The sequence below is a fragment of the Alexandromys fortis genome, unplaced genomic scaffold, assembly GCF_014885135.2.
Source record: "Alexandromys fortis isolate MF-2015 unplaced genomic scaffold, M_Fortis_MF-2015_v1.1 scaffold_37, whole genome shotgun sequence".
In the NCBI taxonomy this organism is placed as follows: domain Eukaryota; kingdom Metazoa; phylum Chordata; class Mammalia; order Rodentia; family Cricetidae; genus Alexandromys; species Alexandromys fortis.
Genome location: NW_026067914.1, coordinates 7,611,264 through 7,632,034, shown reverse-complemented (window position 1 = coordinate 7,632,034; position 20,771 = coordinate 7,611,264). Strand labels below are relative to the sequence as shown.

The 20,771-nt window shown below is 42.4% G+C and overlaps 1 protein-coding gene across 3 annotated transcripts in view; it reads right to left on the bottom strand.

The window, feature by feature from the left end:
- Positions 1 to 20,771, bottom strand: part of Drosha (drosha ribonuclease III) — a 107,478-nt gene that overhangs the window by 57,671 nt on the left and 29,036 nt on the right. For all 3 annotated transcript variants that reach the window (XM_050139033.1, XM_050139032.1, XM_050139034.1), the window contains exons 12-15: positions 19,983 to 20,069; positions 13,345 to 13,416; positions 11,713 to 11,794; positions 10,556 to 10,630 (exon numbers count right to left, since the gene is read on the bottom strand). In XM_050139033.1, the coding sequence (XP_049994990.1) occupies positions 10,556 to 10,630; positions 11,713 to 11,794; positions 13,345 to 13,416; positions 19,983 to 20,069 (316 nt within the window). The remainder of the gene's footprint in view (positions 1 to 10,555; positions 10,631 to 11,712; positions 11,795 to 13,344; positions 13,417 to 19,982; positions 20,070 to 20,771) is intronic.

The following is a 20,771-nucleotide window of genomic DNA, read 5'->3' as shown; positions in this document are numbered from 1 at the left end:
ACACCTGTCACCCGGCAGGCACTGTGCGAGAGGTTCTGTGAACGTCACCAGTGATCCAAACAGATAAACCTTTCTAAAGATGACTACCCAGTGAAAAGGTACAGATATTTAAAAGCAACTATGCAGTAAGTCAGGACAAGATGAGCTATGAAGGAGAATCTACCTGGGAAAGGAAATAGAGGATCATCAAGGAGACAGGCATGATGGTACATGCCTGTAATCTCAGCACTCAGGACGCTAAGGCAAGAAGATTGTGAATTTAAGGCCAGCCTGTGCTACATAACAAATGGTAAATATACATATGTGTGTGTGTACATATTAACATAGTATATTCAGAGAAGGCGTCTTTGAAGAGATAGACAAAATAAAAGGACTGAAGACATGCACAGTGGCAGAGGTCTTGCTAGCATGGGTAAGGTTCTAGGTTTACCCCTCAGCACTAAAAGAAATAAAAATGAAACTTGAAATAAAAGCACGCTTACTGTGCAGCTACCTCAGCACGATAGTTTCTTTTCCTGTTGCCATGGTAAAATAACACGACAACAGGGGAGAAAGTATGTTTAGCCGCAGCTCCGCAGCCTCCAGTTCATTCTGGGCTAGCCACAGCTGCAGGGATGAAGACAGGTAGTCACCCCGGAGCCACGGGCAAGAGCTGAAGGAGAACGAATGGCACACACGTTCGCACTCAGCTAACTTTTTCCTTTTCTTTTTTTAATTAATTAATTTATTTATTATGTATACAACATTCTGCCTCCATGTATGCCCGCATGCCAGAGGAGGGTGCCAGATCTCATTACAGATGGTTGGAAGCCACCATGTAGTTGCTGGGAATTGAACTCAGGACCTCTGGAAGAGCTGCCAGTGCTCTTAACCTCTGGGCCATCTCTCCAGCCCACTTTCTCCTTTTCTATACAGTCCAGGGCTCAGGAATGGCACCACTGACTCTTAGGTTAGGTTTTTTTTCACACGAATTAACATAATCAAGACAATCATGCAAAGACATATCCACAGGACATGCGTGATCCCTTGAGGAACACTTTGCCCAGACTGTGTAATTCCAACTGTGTAAGCTGACAATGGAAACCAGCCGCCACACTGGGTAGAGGGTCTCAGCAGAACCAGCCAAAGTCCAAAGCCGAGCGTGATGGGCATGTTCCAGGAACTGGAGGCTGGTGTGGAGGACACATAGTTAAATAGGAGGGCGGCAGAGGGGCAGCGGGATGGCAATGATTAAAGAGCTGTACGGCACTCGCTATGTGCCCACTCCAAACAAGACCCACAAATCTTAGGCCCTCAAGAAGTACATAAATCACAGAAGTCCTAAAAGAGATAGCATTCTGAAAGCAAATCACCTTCATCAAATACCATGAGCCTCTTCAAGATGCATCTAAATACAAAGACACTACCCAAAGACATGCTCCGTCTGACTCAAGACCACTGTTCACAACGGTGATAGTTTTGTGCCTTATTATAAGACAGCTATCTTAAAGCCGATATGCACGTTTGATTAGTTAACTCTCACGGTGTTACAGACAGAAAGTTGTGTCTCTCAAAATTAGCATGTTGACATCTGTCCTGGTTTCATGTCTGCCACTGTGCTAAAATACACGGTTAAAACAACAACCCAAGGGGACCAGCAACATTGCTCAGTGGGGAAAGGTGCCTGCCACTAAGCCTGCTGACCAGATTTTGACTCCTGGGACCCACATGGGGTTAGGAAGGAAGCAGATCCCATAAGAAGACTTCTGACCTCTACATGCCTATCATGACACACCTGTACATGTGCTTTTGTCCTCATGTGTGCCTGTACATAACATATACACACACATAAGTAAATAAAAAGAAAAAAAGCAACTTTTTCTTAAGTGGAGAAAGGGTTTATTAAAATAAATAATAGCTTACAATTCTGGGGTACGGTACTTTGTTTTGGAGACATCAAAGCTGTAGGAACTTGAAACAGCTAGTCATGTCACATCAACAGTTAAGAGCATGCAGAAATAGGGGCTGGAGAGATGGCTCAGTGGTTAAGACCACTGGCTGCTCTTCTAGAGGACCGGAGTTCAATTCCCAGCAACCACATGGCAGCTCACAACCATCTGTAATAGGATCAGATACCCTCTTCTGGAATTCAGATATGCATGTGTATTATAGCACTCATATACATAAAATAAATACATCTCAAAAAGTTATTTAAAAAAGAATTGTCTCGCCAGGTGGTTGTGGCACATGCCGTTAATCCCAGCACTCAGGAGGCAGAGGCATGTAGATCTCTGTGAGTTCAAGGCTAGCCTGGTCTACAAGAGCTAGTTCCAGGACAGGTTCCAAAGCTACAGAGAAACCCTGTCTCGAAAAACCAAAAGAAAAAAAAAAGAATAGTTTCCTCTCAATAAATAAATATATGCAATTTTAAAAAAGAGAAAGGCAGAAATGAATGCAAGCATGCCTGTATGTGCTCAACTCACAGTCCGGGGCCCAAACCTAGCAAATGGCAGAGCCCATTTTTAGGCCGGGACTTAGCACGTCAACTAACATAATCAGATAACCCTCCGCAGATGTGTCCAAAGGCAACCTAAACAATTCCTCATGAAAACTTCTTCCCAGGTGACTTCTAGACTGTGTCAACTTAACAATTAAAACAATCTTAATCCCCAATGGGAAGGTATTAAGAGATGGTCCAGAATGACGTGACCCAGTTAGACAGGTGAATAAGGCCTCAGACTTGCGGACTGTGTTTGGAGTGGACACAATCACAATCCCACGCTCCTACAGAAGGTAACTGCCCTCCCTACCACGTCTCTCATCCTCTGCCTCGAGTGCTCCAGGAAGTTGTCTCAACTTTCAAGGGGTGATGAGAAAGCTGTCTGGTGCTACATTGCTATAATCCAGTTCTTCAGAGGCAGAGGCAGGGGGATCACTGCAAGTTTGAAGTCAGCTTGGGCTCCTCTGCTAACTTCTACCCTAAGCTACAGAGCTAGACTCTGTCTGGGGGTTTGGGGAGGTGCACGAGTACAACTGTCTTCCTTTTTATTTTTCAGGGCACGAGGAAATGTTAGTCTCCCATCTTCCAAGGACTCTCGGGGAGCAGCAGGCAAGGGACACTGTGAAGCAAATGTGACTCTACTCTGCATATGCCTACATACAGAACAGCAGGCAGGAGTCCCGGATAACTTACGCAGTAACTGCCACACTGATGAGATTCACCAAGACTAAGGAAAGAACGCGCTAGTATTTGATTTACAAATGCAAGTGCGCTGAGTTAATCTAGGAAACTGTAGGCTACAGGGATGAGGAGTGGAACGTTGTCTGCCTTAGGATCTGGAAAAGTCTCCATATTTCTATGGGGAAAGGAGCATATTTGCAAAGCAGCATAAACAGCTACAGCTAAAAGCAGCAACAGAAGCTCTCGGCATGCAGCTATGCCTGCCGGCTCTACGGCACTTCGCATACAGTGAAATGGATGAGAAGTATCTAATTTAAAGTGGAGAAGTTAAAAGAGCTACTGGCAGAAGAAAATACTTGTCTACAAACCAACTGTCTCTTACAGTCTCAAGTTCTACTTAGTAAGTGGCGTGGGTACAGCCCAATTTAGGACAGGAATATCTGAAGATTAAAAAAAAAAAAAAAAAGCAAGGCCAATAAATGCTCATAAAGACGCCAAGTAACCCAGTCTCCAGTTTGGCTTGGAAGCAAACCTGCTGACGAGACAGCAGTGAGCTTCAGAGCAGCTCAGAAACTGGACATAATTAAACACATCAGGCACAAAGCTGCTACGGCTGGGAGAGAAAGGAACTCCACACTAAAAATCTGCGGAATAATTCACATGGCAGCTACCAAAAGATAGGTATTTAAAGCTGTGAAAAAAAGGGCAGAAACTCAGGACAGACATGCTGAGGGGAAGGTTTATCCAGGAAGGGGACTGGGGCTCTGCTCCGTGTTTGGTACCAGGATGCCATCTCCACAGATATATGAGAAGAGGTAGACAAAACCTAAGTCCTGCGGCAGCCCACGGAGCACAAGCTGTAGCCCTCACAGTCCGCCTAGCAGAGACACCATAATAAATATTTGTGGGATGACTTTCTGGAGCGGATTAATCATATGGCCACTTGCTCTTCACTGCCACCGAGTTACCGATGCTAATGAATTGGCTCTTTAGGTTTGTCTGTTTTGCTACATGTTTATGTTGGGGATTTATGGAATTATGTCATTGAAGGCAACAAAGTAATTTTTATCTCGTTGGCTAGGATAAATAGGACATGATACAAATGAGAAATTAGAGCGGGTAAGCTAAGGTTAGCAGGAATTCTGCCAGCGCTGAGGCTGGAACTGTGACAAGGGCTCATTATTTGGGAAGAACTAGAGTTTGTGTTTCAGGGGATGAATCTGGACAGTCATTAATGAACTGACAGGCTCTATAAACTGTTTCTTAGAGACCCAACTCCTCCATTTATACTGCTCAGTTATTTGAAGAGGGGAACAATTTGTTAGGGGATCTGTGTTAAATACATGGCTGCTTAAACATGCACTTATCAGTGATATAACAAACAATTCAAAGAAATATAAAAATGCCTTCCCCTTTTTTTATACTCAAATTAACCATATTACTACCTCTTTCAGATTTTCCTACCAAGATGATATGGAATTATTTTATTTTCCCAAGTAGGTATTCAAAACAAACATTTTTAAATTTCTAATGTAAAGTTATATTGGGAGCTAGAGGTGGCTTAGAAGTTAAGAGTGCTTGCTCCTAGGCTTAGTTCCCAGCACCCACATACACATAACTCTAGGTCAAAATGATCCAATGTACTCATCTGGCCTCCAAGACCATCAAGAACACATACTAGTGCACATACATACAGTGAAAACACACAGAAACATAAGATTTTTAAATGTTTAAAATAAAATAATAATAAAACTTAAAGATGCTTTATCAATTGAAGTTCCCCAATACACTTACTTCATCCTCCTGGTCTCCTGCCAGCCATACCTGACAACTGCTGCTCCAAATGGGGCCATTCCCAAAAGTCAATTTGCTACCTAAGATCTGCAAAACTGACTCAGGATTTCCCATCTCACTCGGGAAGGCACAGGTGGTGCACAGACTCTTACTTCCTGTTCCCGTCAGCTATGGTCAGAATAAAATCTTAAAATGCATCTAGCTCCTCCCAGTTACTTTACAACCAGAGGGAAGAGTGGGATACGCGAGGAACAAACGGACAAGGGTCCCTAAAATCTAAGTACAGCAGCTGCTCCACATCTTGGTTTCTGGCACACTGGCGCGCACTGAGCAGCGCTGAGCTCACACTATCACACAGGGGCTTGTACATGTGTGTACGCACTGAGCTCACACTGTCACGCAGGGGCTTGTACATGTGTGTACGCACTGAGCCACGCTGAGCTCAGACTGTCACACAGGGGCTGGTACATGTGTGTATGCACTGAGCAGCGTCGAGCTTACACTATCACACAGGGACTGGTGCATGTGTGTACGCACTGAGCTCACACTGTCACGCAGGGGCTTGTATATGAGTGTATGCACTGAGCTCACATTGTCATGCGGGGGCTGGTACATGTGTGTACGGCAGCCGAGACAGAGGGCTTCAAATTAGAGAAATGGAGGAAAATTATGATGACTGATAACACTTCAACATTCAATTTAGTTTTATAACACATTGATATTAATAAACAGCAAATCAGGCATCTTTAATCCATTTAATCCTTTAATCCCAACACTAGGGAAGCAAAGGCAAGTAGGGTGTTGAGTTTGAAGCCAGACTGGTCTCCAAGAGTCCCAAGCTAGCTAGAGCAACACAATGAGACCCCATCTCAACTTTTCTTGTAAAGTAGTAAATAAAAAAATGTTTTACAAAAATATAAATAGAACAAAAAGACCATGAAACACTAGTGTCTCAGAAATTCAAGAAACATGCACATACACTAACATTATTTTTTGTATATTAGATCGACAAAACTGCAGAGGATAGACAGTAATATTCAGTCAGCAAATAACTTTTGCAAAAGAATACTTTCACCAAAATTCTTGGTCAGAGGTATGAATTCGTATATACTTCCTCAATAGGTAATCTGGTCACTTTTTATTACTTAAAGTGTGTGTGCTCTATTAACAAAGCAATCTTATTTCTTGAATTCTATCTTTTGAAACACAAAATGCATGTGGACAAGTGCACAGTATTGCTGAAGTAGTCTATGGAACAAGTAAAACAAACTATTCATCACCTGAACAAGTGTCGGAAAAGTCATATCCATTTGGAATACAGAACTCTCCCCTTTGTCAGTATTAAAAACGATACAAAACATTTACATAGACCAATGTCTGAGGTACTCTGGAGTGAAAAGGGCAAGTTATGTAGCGTGCTCAACACAGTCTCCTTTGACGAGCAAGGCATAATATGCCTCATGCAGATTAAAACGTGAAGAGTGTGCTCAGTCTGCAATTTCTATCCTCTTGTACAGTTTGTGCACACTCACCAGGGCCCTGTCAAGGACGAACGACAAGAACACTCCAATTCAAGGAGAAAATGTCCTTAACAAATGGTATGCAGTAATTGATAGTGAAAATAAAGAGTTCTGGCCTATTGTTTTATACCAATTACAAAAGAAATCAAGATAGTTTAAAATGAAGAAGGCATGGAAGAAAACCATAACATTAGAATAGGAAAAAGTTTAACTGACATGATACAAACAGCTATAGCAGGGATAAAAATCACAAACCTCAGCTGGAGCACGGCCTTACGATCAGTTGTTCCTGCTCATCACAGAGGACCATGCAGATTATAGAAACGCGAATGTGTCGACAGACAACAACCCACACAGACAGGCAGGGTGGCCTGTGCCTGTAATCCCAGCACTCCAGAAACTGAGGCAGAAAAACTAACAAAAGTTCAAGGTTCCTGCCAGCCTGTGCTACAGTGTGAGGAGGCTTTTTCAAAGAGAAAAAAAAAAAGGCCTGGCAGATGCTCAGTGGCCAGAGGCACTGGCACAAAGGTTTGAAGACCTAAGTCTGCCCCAGATTCCACAAGGTATTTCAGGCCAGAACAGAGGTTTCTATCCGGTTCCGGACAATGAACAGGCAGGTCCAGAGAGGTTTCTCAGACATAGGTAGTCTTGATTTGGGTACACACACTTACTTCACTAAAATAGTGACACTTACTTCATTAAAATTTACAGAGTCCTATGCTTAGGATATACATATTGTTAATATTTTGCTACAGTTTGATTAGTTTTACTTTAGAAAACTGAGATACAGTCTAAAGCCTTATCTCCCTGACCCAATCTGATGTGGTTTTGGAAGCTCAGCATGGTCAGGCATAGTTAGAACATGGATGGAAAAAAAGGAAAGCCAGAAACAAGCTAGGTGACATATATGTCCATAATCCTAACACTTAAGAGACTGAGGCATAACAAAAAAATGAGTTTGGCTAGCTTGGGCTATATATTGAGTTATGAGGCAACCTGGGCTACATAGTAAGAATGTCTTAAAAATTTAAAAAAAAGAAAAAAGATGAAAATAGGGTAGAGGCAATAACAAATGTTTGAAAAGCACCTTGATGAATACCACATCAATATTTAAGAAATTCCTGTCGGGCTACAGAGATGGCAGAGTATTGAAAAGCACTTGCTGTTTTTGCAGAGGGCCTGGGTTCATTTCCCAGCAACCACATGACTGCCAACTATCTATAACTCCATTTCCAAGAAATTTGATGTCCTCTCCTGTCCTTCGTGGGCACCATGTACACACATGGTACACATACATACATGCAGGCACTCACATATACATACGAAATTAAAAGAAATAATGTACTACTATGATCCACTAAATAAGATCAGCAAGCAAGCATTTATGGAGTCCCTGATGGGTGCTAAGAATCACATTATCACTGATAGTGCAAAAAGCAGAGGAATTAGACCTAGCTGCACACACCTGTCAGGCCAGCATTGGGAGAAGCAGGCATCACGGATGTCAAGTTTCAGACTCTGTCAATGGAAGAGAGGGACAGGCAGGAAGGGAGGGGCGGGGCTTATTCTTGGCCTCAAAGGAGAGACTGGCTGAATGTGTTACAAAGACAGGATATAATGTAGGAAAAGAGAAGAAGGGGCAAGGACCTGCCCAGGCTCAGGATTAAATAATAACATCTTTTTCATGGCAACACGAGATAAGAAACCTGGCACTATAGAACAGAACCCTTAAAAAAAGATCCATCTGCTCAATGAATTATTTAAAAATAGGATGTAAGCCTAATATAACTATATAAGAAAACACCTCATGCCTAGAAACATATGGATATGTGTTTTTAGTTCCCTTCTTAAAATGATCTTTAATGAAGCCATACAGTGAAAGCAAGTCAACCATGTGCCGCCCAGTACAAGAAACTGATACGGTGGGTAGTGTTCTGTAGCCCTCAGGTTGTTAAAATCTGTGTATTTTCAGAGGCAAGTCTAATACAAGAGCAAATCCTGTTTTAAAATAAAGCAATAGACCTTTTTATTTATGACAGCTTAAATGTTATCCGATAGTTATGAGAAGCATTTTGTACACTCGGCATCCCATAGAGTAAGATTTTTCTATATGACGGTTTTAAAACTGCCTCCTTTCTTACAGATTTGTTTGGTGATAAAATGCCAAAGCAGAGAGGTACAGAAAGGACAAGCTTTCCCACAATGTCTCACTATTTTCTAAGACGCTTGTTGTTGAAGTTCCATTATGAAGTCAAAGATCCACTCACTAGAAATGAAACTAGAAGCAACAAGGAAAAGCACCATCGAATGTATTTCCTAAACAAAACCAACAATAACAATAATACTAAAAGCACAAGTGATGCTCTCCTCATATAAAAATAAGTCAGTGTGACAGCCTTGAAAAAGAGTATTCCTTCCTCAAATTCTCCAGGGAGCCAGCAGACTTTGGAGGAATAAAGAAAACAAAACAAGGCCGGGCGGTGGTGGCGCATGCCTTTAATCCCAGCACTCTGGAGGCAGAGGCAGGCGGATCTCTGTGAGTTCGAGGCCAGCCTGGTCTAGAAGAGCTAGTTCCAGGACAGGAACCAAAAAAAGCCACGGAGAAACCCTGTCTCGACAATCAAAAAAAAGAAAACAAAACAAAACAAGGGACAGCACCAGGAGCCCCACTCCAGGAAGCGTGTGGAACTGCACTGCTCTGCAGGAGGCTGGCCTTGACAGCATGGGAGGGCATCTGACACAGGCAAAACTCCTGACGAAACAGACTAAGAGCACTTGAGGAAGCCGGCATCTGTCAGATCCAATGCACGGGGAAGGCCAGGCAAGCCACCTCAGAACAAGAGGCAGAAGCAAACAAAGCCTGACTGCAGGGCTGGATTCCCGAGGCGACACGGAGAACCGTATGGAAAAGTTACATCAAGACTAACGCCCCAGCTCAGGTGCAGACGAATGGAAAGCTGGAGCTGTGTTTCCTTCCTCCGAGGCCTGAGTGGCTCACACTAAAAAAGGGAGATGGGCTGGAACGAAGACGCGACCAGTGGGAACGGCATAAGGGACCAGAGTGACAGAAAGACTCAAATGAAAGAACTCAGTAAAAACAGCAATGTGGCTGTGTCCACGTGAAGGGGTGGAGTCAGCTGAAACAAGGGGATAAGGGAATGCAAAGATGGCATCACAGGTGGAACAGCGGATCTCTCCTGCAGGAACAAACTCATTTCAGGTGTTGGCGTGGTTCAAGGTTTTACTCAAGGACACAGCAGCTGAGTTCAGCAGCCACTGGAGTAGAAAAGGGGAAAACACGCAGTTTAGGGGAGAATGACGAGACACGTTCGTTCACTCAGCGGGCAGCAAAGCCCTGCGAGACTGCCCAGCACCGCACAGAGCGGATAACTGACAAGACCACCTGGATGGCAGAGAAAGACTGTATCCATCCAAGAAAAAGACTGCAAATAGGCTTCCAGAAGATTTCATTAATAACAATCATTAATGATACTAAATGAATAAAGGCCATATCTTACAAGTATATTCTTAGAAAAAAAAATAAGACAATTAAATATTACTTTACAAACTAAATATTCATTAACTTATTTTTATAACTGAATGAGAGAACAAATTATCATATATTCTTCTTCGTTGAAAAATAATTTCAACTAACCTATCAAACAGAAAATAATCACCTATATCCTACTACCTTAATATAACTATTATTGCAGTCATTTTAACATAGCTATAACTAAATTATAAATGAAATTTTTCACTAGTAGTTTTCCAATTGACCCCATGCAGAATTAAGCAATATGTATTTTTTTCTATTATCTTAACACTTTTCGTGGCATTTTACTAAGCACATTTTCAAAGTGTATAAATCAATTCACCTATTGCTCACCAAACCTAGGAGCACGATAAATTATGAAAGGTATAAATCAGCATGTAAAGTTTTACATTTCCAAGTTCAACCTGAGAAGTGGATAATTAACGGCACCCAACACGGTAAAGCCGCCCCTAAAGACTGAAAGGAGAGGGGCAGGCTTATTTTCAGACACACCGTCACTCCAGGTCACGGACAAGTCAGAAGATTTACCTGGAAGAAACCTTACAAAGCGTGGCATGAAATGAAATCTCGGACAGCAGGGAGGACTGTCTTCAAACAAAGGACCTGAGGCAGACAAGGAAAAGAAAAGAAGGAAGAAATCAAACAACCTCAGAGAGCCAACACTGCAACTTAATTCCCAAGATTTATGGGAACCACAAAAAACACCACAGAAGCAGGAACATAAAAATTGCCATTCCCCCCACCCGGCCTCAATAACTCAATCCCTCATCAGCAACTGTCGCAGCTTCCAGTGAAGACTGCAAAGAGGGGCCTGCAGCAGCTCAAGGGGAGACGGAAAGGCAAGGAGCCAAAGCAAAAAATTTACTTTTTAAATTAAAAAATATCAGCATCTTTGTTATAATCGAACTACAGCATTACATAATATGTGCTTATGTATTAATTCCTTCAGTTTTTAATCAATACACTAAAGCATGCTGTTAGTTTAGGACACAATTTATCAATACACTTGGTTTTAAAAGATACTCATTCATTTCATTTTAAAACTAGCTTCAAAAACTTCCTTCAATACATGACTTTAAAAATAAGCAAATTTAAAAAGCTATTGGAAAATTAAGTCTTTAATCCGCACATGCATGTATATTTTAATGACTAATTGGTTCTCTAATTTAATAAACTGTTATCTTACACGTTTATTACAGTAATGGTCATTATATTTAAAATATTAACCACTAGCCGGGCGGTGGTGGCGCATGCCTTTAATCCCAGCACTCGGGAGGCAGAGGCAGGTGGATATCTGTGAGTTCGAGACCAGCCTGGTCTACAGAGCTAGTTCCAGGACAGGCTCCAAAAAGCCACAGAGAAACCCTGTCTCGAAAAAAAAAAAAAAGAAAAGAAAAATATTAACCACTGAGATTTTTTTTCCCTAATGCACATAAACAAGGCCGTCATATTAGTAATAACTGGTACAATCTTATTGCTGATAGGCACTGACAAACTACATGGAGCAGACCCGTAAGCACATACTCCTGCCGAATGATAGCAAGAACTCCTACAGACGCCACGCCTTTACCTAGGGATTTACAAAATAAAAACGTCTACCACGCCCCCATTTCGTGTGAGCTTTCATATACACTGTGACATACGTCTTAGAAGACTTACTCTTTTTTTAAAGCCCTATAATTTACCTTTAAGATTCCAGTCATACAGTTCCAAAATATCTCTGAATAGGAAAAGTGAAAACAGTTCAAGTCCTTTTACACAAAAATTCTGAAAAAAAAAAAAAAAGTCAAAATCAAATTACTATAGATCTGCAAATACATACGAACTGAAGTTTCAATTTGTCCTAGCCAAGGATCTCAGAGGGTTTGTTGAACTTGTACTAAAAGCATTCCCTGCACAGCTTGGCCACTGTCCTAAAACGACTTGCTGATTTCAAATTGAAATGAAGTAGACAATACCACCATTAGGATTTCTACGAAAATGTCAACTCAGCTCTTTTCAGTGTACAAATAGAATATCTCACAGTCTTCCTTCCACCATGTTCTTCTAATCTAATTGTAAAATGTTTAAGAATCTCCTGGGATTCCACACAGACACCTGCAGGCTGACGAGCCTGCCCAACCCCACTGCCATCCCACCCTACTCCCACAGCGCAGGATTACTGCTGCCAAGTTACCAAAAAGCAGAATTCCTTTGTACCAAAAAATTTTAAACTATTAACAGAGGCAAACAAAAAGGTTGAGGAAAACGGCAGAAACTGCTCCTGCAGACAAGCTAACAGACGACATATCTGCAAGCCAGTCTGGTCTCGTGAGGCTTCCTCCTACTCATCTTGCTTGGGGTTCATAAATCACCCAGCATGAGCTCACGTCAGGAATCATAAAGTTTTACAACGATAAGTGAAGGCTTATGACCTTAGACCCAAACAAAGCAAAGCAAAAGCTAAAAACTCCCTACACACGGAAAGAAGGGGCAGCCCTTGCTTGCTCTTTAAGGCCATTTCAGTGCAGGTAGAATGAAGCCAACCGGCCCAGAATGAAAGAGGCAGTAATTTAGCATGCACATCAGGCCCATCAATCGCTCCTCATTGCTCCCTGCCATCCATGACAGCGCTTCCCAGTTAAACAAATTCCAAGAGCCAAGGGCTCCAGAAATCGACCCCAACTCCGACACATCAAGCACACACGCTTGTTTGCTGTCGAGCTGTTATATCTTAGTGTGATTTGTTGACAACACTAAATTCAAGATCAGGCAATGAATCATTCTGAGACTCACATTAATCTTAGTTTGGAATTTTAAATCTCTTGCATATATTTAGATAAATCTGCTGTTTAGCATCTGCAATGAAAAACAATTAGGAAAAAAATGTAAATATATGGGAAGAAAAATGAGGCAAACACTGATCTTATCACTGAAGATAATGAGCAAGATTATTCCAACAGCTCTCGGATTCTGTTCCGCTGTTCCAGCCCTCTCTGTGAGACTGGCCAGGACCCAAACTCTGTCCCTTAAGCAAAACTGAGAACAGATGTACGGTGACTATCAGCAGATGCAGCACGAGCAGACATGGGTTCAGAAATAGGTCAACGAGTTTAAATTTTTGAACCATGGTACCAGAGGTACATTACAGCAACCCTTTTGACAGTGAGCATGGTCGTTAGGGGTCTCAAGTGGCAAAACGCTGGAGTTGACCAACTTCAATTGTGTTGCTGGGGTGTGTGTGTGTGTGTGTGTGTGTGTGTGTGTGTGTGTTTAGGAAAAAAGATTAAGAAAGCAGAGTAAAACACATTCAGCTGCTAAGCAATCCTTTCTCTTACCTCAGGCATCATCTCTTCAATAAAGTGAATCGTGTAGTCTATGTTGAATCTAATCACTTTACACAGTGGAATCTGCAAAGAAAAAGAGCTGTTGAGCTGCAGGCTCAGAACGCAGAGTTTGCTATTTGACTCAGAGGACCAAATGCAGTTTTACCTTCACGTAACCTGGTAACAACCTTGGGCACAACGTTCAACTGTTTTTTTTTGGTTTTTTTTTTTTGTTTTTTTTTTTTTTTTTTTGAGACAAGGTCTCACTCTGTAGCCCTGACTGGTCTGGAACTCCTGTGTAGACGAGACGAGGCTGGCCTCAAACTCAGAGAAATCTGCAGGCCTCTGCCTCCCGAGCCGCTGGTATTGAAAGCAATGTGTTACCACACCTGGTCCCAAAATACTACACCCTAATGATGAGAATTAGGAGCTCTCTGACCAAGCTTCTGAGAGAGATGGGAGTAATACTGGTGCTTCACTCAATGTGATTAGCAGAGCAACCCAAACACAAGAACACTCAACCCAAACATGTCACCTTCAGAAAGAAATAATAAAACCAGTCATGTGCTAATTTTACTATTAATTCTTCACCCAGGTCAAGAATGGCAGCACAATAATACAACAGTAATAAACACTTAGCTCATGGATCAGCGCACAGCGCAGGCTGCCTGCCTGGTTCTGGGGCAAGAGCAGCTGTAGTTGAAAGTACACAAGAATTAATTATAAATAAAAAAAAAAAAAGCTGGTATTTGCTGGGCCAGGTACTGGTCTAATATTTCACCGTATTTACTTATAGAACTGTCACAGGTGCCCTAAAATATAAGTTTCACCATTATGCATTATGGAAGAGAGGAAAAAACGAAGAGAACCACCAGGCAGGTACCTTGGCTGAAGGAGCAGGTAGCTGGTAAAGTAAGAATTCTTATTCTAGACCCATCTCCTCACTGCCCATTCTAGTACCCAGAGAGCATGTGAGAAACTGAAGGCTCAGCCGAACTAATCCACATCTGTCTTATCTTCCCAGTGCATCATCACACACCAGCCTGGTATCTAGCACAAGAGTTTTCCATAAATAGATTTCTGAATGAATAAAAGAATGAGGAAGGGAGGGAAGGAGGTTACTGAACTGGCTAGCTGGGCACAGTAATTGAAACCAGAGGCCCTGGAGATGTGTTACACGGTCTTTCTGGCTTAGCAATCTGTCCATGAAACAATGTAATCACTTTTACAAACCACAGCTGTCAGAAAGAAACAGATTTTAATTCTCCCAGAAAAGGGGGGGGGGGTAATGTAAAAAAATAGAAAAGCAGTCTTACAATGCCATCTACTGGAAATGAAGTTAAATTTAGTTCTTAGGTATTCTTTTTTACTTTTTTTTCCTTAAATATAGTGGTTGGTAACTTTAACTTTACTATGGGATTCGTTTTCAACTTCTGGACATATTATGTCCTCAGTCCTTAGCTAACCAAAGCAATGTTCTTAGTACACTATTATTTTTACAACCTACTTTAACCCCACTGACACTTAAAATACTCAGGAGTTACAAAATGGTATATGATTAAGCCTGGTTTTAAAATACCCATTCCTTACTATCATCTAAATAAGGTTCATACTTTAGAATAAGTCAAATGCCCTGTATTAAAATGCAAGGATCTAGAGTCCAGTAAGATGGCATAATTCCTGTCAGGCAGTGGTGGCACATGCTTTAATTCCAGCACTCAGGAAGCAGAGGCAAATAGATCTTTGTGAGTTCAAGGCCAGCCTGGTCTAAAAGAGGACAGCTAGGGCTATTACACAGAGAAACCCTGTCTCAAAAAACAAACAAAACAAAACAAAAAAACGAAAAAGATGGTTTAACTCCTATAACTTGAAGATCCTGAGGCAGAGGTGGGAGGATCATGAATCCCAAGCGAGGCTGGAAAGCAAAGTGAGACCCCATCTCAAAAACAAAAAAGAAAAAGGAAGTCAAGGATTTGGAAAAGGAATGTAAATAAACACAAAGAGAATAGGACACGTGGTAACTGCAACTAAAAAGGAGCATATGAAAAAGCATGGAGGGTACAGCCAACAGTTGGGTTGCTTTGCTAGACCAGCAGGAAGCCAGGCACACCTCACCTCTATAATGCCAGCACTGGGAGGTACAGGCAGGATAGCTGAGGACAGCCTAGTCTAGACAATTGGTTCTAGGTCAGCCAAAGAAATACAGAAACAATCTGCTCAAAAATATTGAGGGAGAAAAAAGCAAAAGAAGAGTACACAGAAACATCCAGGTGAGGAGGGCAGGTACTGGAACACAGAGAAAAGGGACCCGTGAAGTCCTCTAGTTCTTCAGAAAGCACAGTGCACACAGAGAGAAGCCAGATGCTGCTGGGGAGACAAGAACACAGCCAGAGGGCCAGGCTACAGTCTAGTATACCCACCAGGTACCAAATAAGGAAAGGCTGGAAGTAGAGACAAGTTTTAAACACAGTTAGGGGATGTTCTGACCATTCTGTCATGAGAAGAAAGAACTGAGACCAACTTCTGGATCCCTGGGCTTGTATCACCAGGGAGACCACAATGGCACCGAAGCAAATGCAGAAATCCATAACACTGCCCCCCCCCCCCCCCGAGTAACTCAAACCCAACATGAAGAGACGATGAAGAGTTAGGGCTCACAAAGGTTGCGTGTCTGTCCTGGCTGGTTTTATGTCAACTTCAAGTTAGAGTCATTTGGGAAGAAGGTCTCTGAATTGAGAAAACACCTCCATAAGATTTGCCTCCAGGCAAGTCTATAGTGTAATTTCTTGACTGGTTGACATGGGAGGGTGCAGGTAACTGGGTGGTATTCCCCCTGGGCTGGCGGTCCTCTAAAAGGCAGGCTCCACAAGCCACAAGGAGGAACTCATAACCAGGGATCATCCGTGGCCTCTGCATCAGTTCCTGCCCTAGTTTCTGCTTTCCCTGACTTCTCTGGATGATGGGCTACAAGCGGCAAAGTCAAACCAACCCTATCCTTCTCAACTTGGTTTTGGTTATGGTGTTTTCCACAGCAACAGAAACCCTAATTGAGGCAACACCCAAGGGGACATACCAGGGCATGTGCCAACAGACAATCAAACCAGAGTGGAGGGCAAAGCTACTCATGTCAGCTGTTAAATCTCACGAGAGGAGAGCAAAAAGAAAACGTGGGTGGTGGTGTTGAATCATCCAGCAAGAGTGAATGCACAGAGGAAGGAAATAATGAGAGCTCTGGGCGTATACAGAGGGCGACAGAGGAAGAGGAGGAGAGAGACCTTCCCTCCTCCTAGCTGTGTGGAAGGACAGCAGATCGATGCAAACAGAACTGTCTCCACCTCCTTGCAGCAGAACTCACTTACGGGCACTCCTCAGGACACGCTTCAGGCTTCCATCCACACCACTGGAAGCTTCTGAGAGGGACACGGCTGGGAAAGGCGCCCCACACACTGGCTCACAGCCTTAGACTGGAAGAGAACTTGTCCTCTCTCACCAAAAACCAGCACTTCAGAGGTCACCAGAGCAGCTGCCATCAACCCACAAACTGACACAAATGCCCAGCACTCCCTAAATCCTTAGTACACAGTGCTGCCATGCTGATACTAATCCCTAACCCATAATAGCACAACTAATTCATTAATACCCGCAAATCTGTACACTCAATACTTTTTCTAATGAGTGAATAACCGGATGGGTCATCAGTGATCAGCGAAAAGGAACCTGACCAAGTTCTCGCTCAGAGAATGATCACAGGGCTTTCCTGGGCACGAGATCATTGTGTGACGCTGTGCAATCAATGCACCTTTTGCACTGTCAAAGCCCCAAGCATCAGGTATCATAAGGAACCACAAGCGTACTACATGACAGGATAAAACCATCCAGGAGTGCTACACACTTAGCCAACAAAGCTTTCAATCCACTTCAATTCGAGACCTTAAGATTCCCTTCCAGAGCTAGCGCTGGTCAAGAGTCCACGTGACTGCCACCTCTAGGCCCTTCCTGCTGATGGGCTCGTTCTAAGAAATGAGTCAGGTCAGTAATGCAGTTTAAGAACCTTATAGGAGTCTATTTTAAATTCAAGAGATCTTTGACGGCTCTAGCTCTGTGAACTTTAGAATCTTCAACTCAAAATTCAATTTCTGTTGTCAACATCACTCACAAAAATGACAGGGCTCGTCATTATGAACAAAAGTTCTCAAGTTTTTTTTTTTTAAGAAATTCAGTATTTATATAAAATGCATGCTGAGGTCAGGGATTTTCTTGTTTGTTTTTGGTTTAATCTCTTCGAACACAACAAAAGCTGACTAGTTTAGTAAAACTGCCTCTCAGTGCCAAACTTCATGCTGGGAAACTTTTTAAAAATTATCTTTTAAAAAAAAAAATCACATTTCCTACTCACTTGTGCCATGAAACCTGCTGTAGAGAAGCAAATATGTATTTCAAGGCCAATCTGTACCATATAGCATATAGTATGCTCTGTCTCACAAAAAAACAAAAACAAACTAAAAATTCTATATTTAAATCTAAGTCAGAGGCTGAAGGATGGCTCAGCAGTTAACAGCACTTGTTGATCCCAATGAAGACCTGAGAGCTATCCTCTGCATCCATGTCAGGCGGGTCACAACCTCTTGTAACTCTGTCTCCAGGTGATCTGATGTGTCTAGTTTCCATGGGCACCTGCACTCCCATGCACACAGACACACATATACACAAAATAAAAATTAAAAATACATCTTTCTTTTGAAAAAATAAAAAGTCTGACTTAAACTAAAATCCCAAGCTATCATTAATAAAGCTCAAGGAATTGCCAGTCCAGTATAAATGTAAAAAAAAAAAAAAAGAGTGAAAATAGTCAAACTCATCTGTCTGACATCTTTCCCAAAATGAGAGGTGCCAATGTTTATTATGCACCAATTACCATGCTAAACACTTGCCATGTGCCAGTGTATTCATCCTTCACAAAAATGGGTAACCTAATGCAATTAATACCCCATCCACAGGCGACAAGACCAGTGTACAATAGTGTCAGGCCAGAGTCAGCAAGGGGACTTCACTCCAGGTCCCAAACTGCTGTCTACAAAGCCACACTGTTTGCCTTCCCCATGCAGGTGACCCTGACGTCAAGGTGAGAACTCGATGAGCACCAGGGAATTAAGAAGTGAGGTGGCAGATAAGCTGAAGTAACTTCCTGCAGCAGGACTGGCATTTGCAGGTGGACGTTAGAGGACTACAGAACGTCTGAAGGCCATTACAACCTCAGACTAAAATGTGGGGAGCAAAGAAGATGACAGACACAGAAGCACAGCCAAGAAACAATGGAAATTCTAACAATTTCTAGTATTTTACATATGAAAGTAAAAGGGGAGAAGAGGAGGGAAGAGGTCTACATGGGAGAGCATCAATAAATAAGGGTGATGAAGAGACAAAATATTGCATATTTCCTGCTGTTGAAAATGCGGGTTCAGACAGAGAGACGGAGATGTGTGTGTGGCGTGAAGGCAGGAGGCTCTCTGAGGAAGGAGACACCAATAGTGGGAGCAGAGGAAGGAGAGGGTGGCGGGGACCAATGAGAGTGCGACAACGTACGTGTAAGAAAATGCCCTCAGATAACCATCTCCTGAAAGAACACTCTCCAATAAAACCAGGTATGACTGCGTATGCCAACTGTGTATGCCTGCACCCTTGTGCAGACTGAGGCAGGAGGACTCTGAGTTCAAAATCCTTGAGCTATACAAGTTCCAGGCCAGCATGGGCTACCTGGTGAGTTTTTCCTCTCAAAAATCCATAAAGTTAAAAACAATTCCCTTACGGTTAGGACATATCCTAGAATAAGGAAAAGCTGTTTTAAGTTAGCATCACTACCTAGAATCACATTTACTTAGTAAAGTAAAAAGGAATGACGGATAGAAGCAAGGTAAGATCAAGATTTGAAGCTCAGCCTCCGATGGGAAAATCCATCTTCAAAGCAAACAGTAGGAAGATGACTTTCCAACTGCAGACAGGCGACACGCCGAAACTCCAGCTCGCTGTGTCCTTCAGGACCCACGGCCCAGGTAAAGCTGCATGCTCTTCCCAGCACTGCTATAGCAGCTCACTGCTCCACAAGATGAGCAGCTGGGCAACTCCCAAGGCTGCCAACTTCAAAACAGGACGACTGTGATGCCCAGATACCCAGCATCCACTTGGACTGATCCCCAGAAGAGCCATCCCTGATACCCAGAAGTATCACGAATCCTGTGTGAGACCAAGTCACTGAACACAAGCAGAGAGCAAGCGAGGTTACTCCAGACTTGGTGTCCGGAACAGGTCCTGCTTCTCTTCCCTTTGCTCAGAGACATACATTAGCTTCTCCTTAAAACTTCCCTTTTCCTTTGAAGAACAATCAACCCAAAAATAGCTCATCACGTCACTCCACAGTTTATCCTCCTTTTTCCAAGTTTCACACTCTCAAAATGTTATTCTAACACGTTTACTTACACCATTTACTGTAGCCCAGACCTGTGACTCATTAGCAGACAGAGTCCCATCTGACACTGCTGCAGCCGCCCTGCAGCTCACACAGGTGGGATGAAGAGTGAGGGTTATGGACACAAAGATTGGGGGAAGGCAGGAAGTGCAAGGAAGAAAAAAGGAACCAACTGGCACATACTTACATTGGTCAGGGGGGCATGTGCAAACATAGAAAATCCTTCAAAGATATACTCATGATCATCATATTCTATAACTGTTGGCCTGTCGGTCTGAAAGTAAAGAAGAACACAAAACAGGATTTAATCATAGCATTTGCATGTGCAGCAATGCACCCAGGCACAAAGTAACTCAAGGCAGAAACAAATGCAACTTTGTAGACTCAACATATTTTCCAATATCAGGAAACACACACTAAAAATTAATTTTAAGTGGAATCCTCTGGTTTCATGAAATTCTCTAATTTCAGATGTAGTAAATATATAATATACATCATACTATATATTTAAATAACCAATGATGCTTATTATGGTTACCATAAAGAAAATTAAAGGCTCTATATAACTTTATTTCCTAAAAATTAATTTTCTTTAATTCTATAACACAACCTGTTCTACTTTACTGAACTGTATTTCTGAACAAATAGACTGACCCCACAATAGGGAGGATTCTGAGGGCCTCGAAGTGCTAGAAGCTCAACCCCAGAGCTGTATCCCCACCCTGCCCAAGGAGAAGACAACCCACCAAACACTGCAGTAAAGTAGGGACCAAGCAATGTCAAAAACTTCAATTACCTAAAAACAGGATCTGTAATGACATGATATAAACGCCAATCTCACCATAAGAGACTGTCTTCCTTGTATGTCATTCTTAATAGCCAGCCCTTTGGATATTAAATACCAAATGTAGAGCAAATTATAAAGATTGGTGGCTTAAAAGCTACTTCTTACCTAGGTACTAGACATCATAGTTTC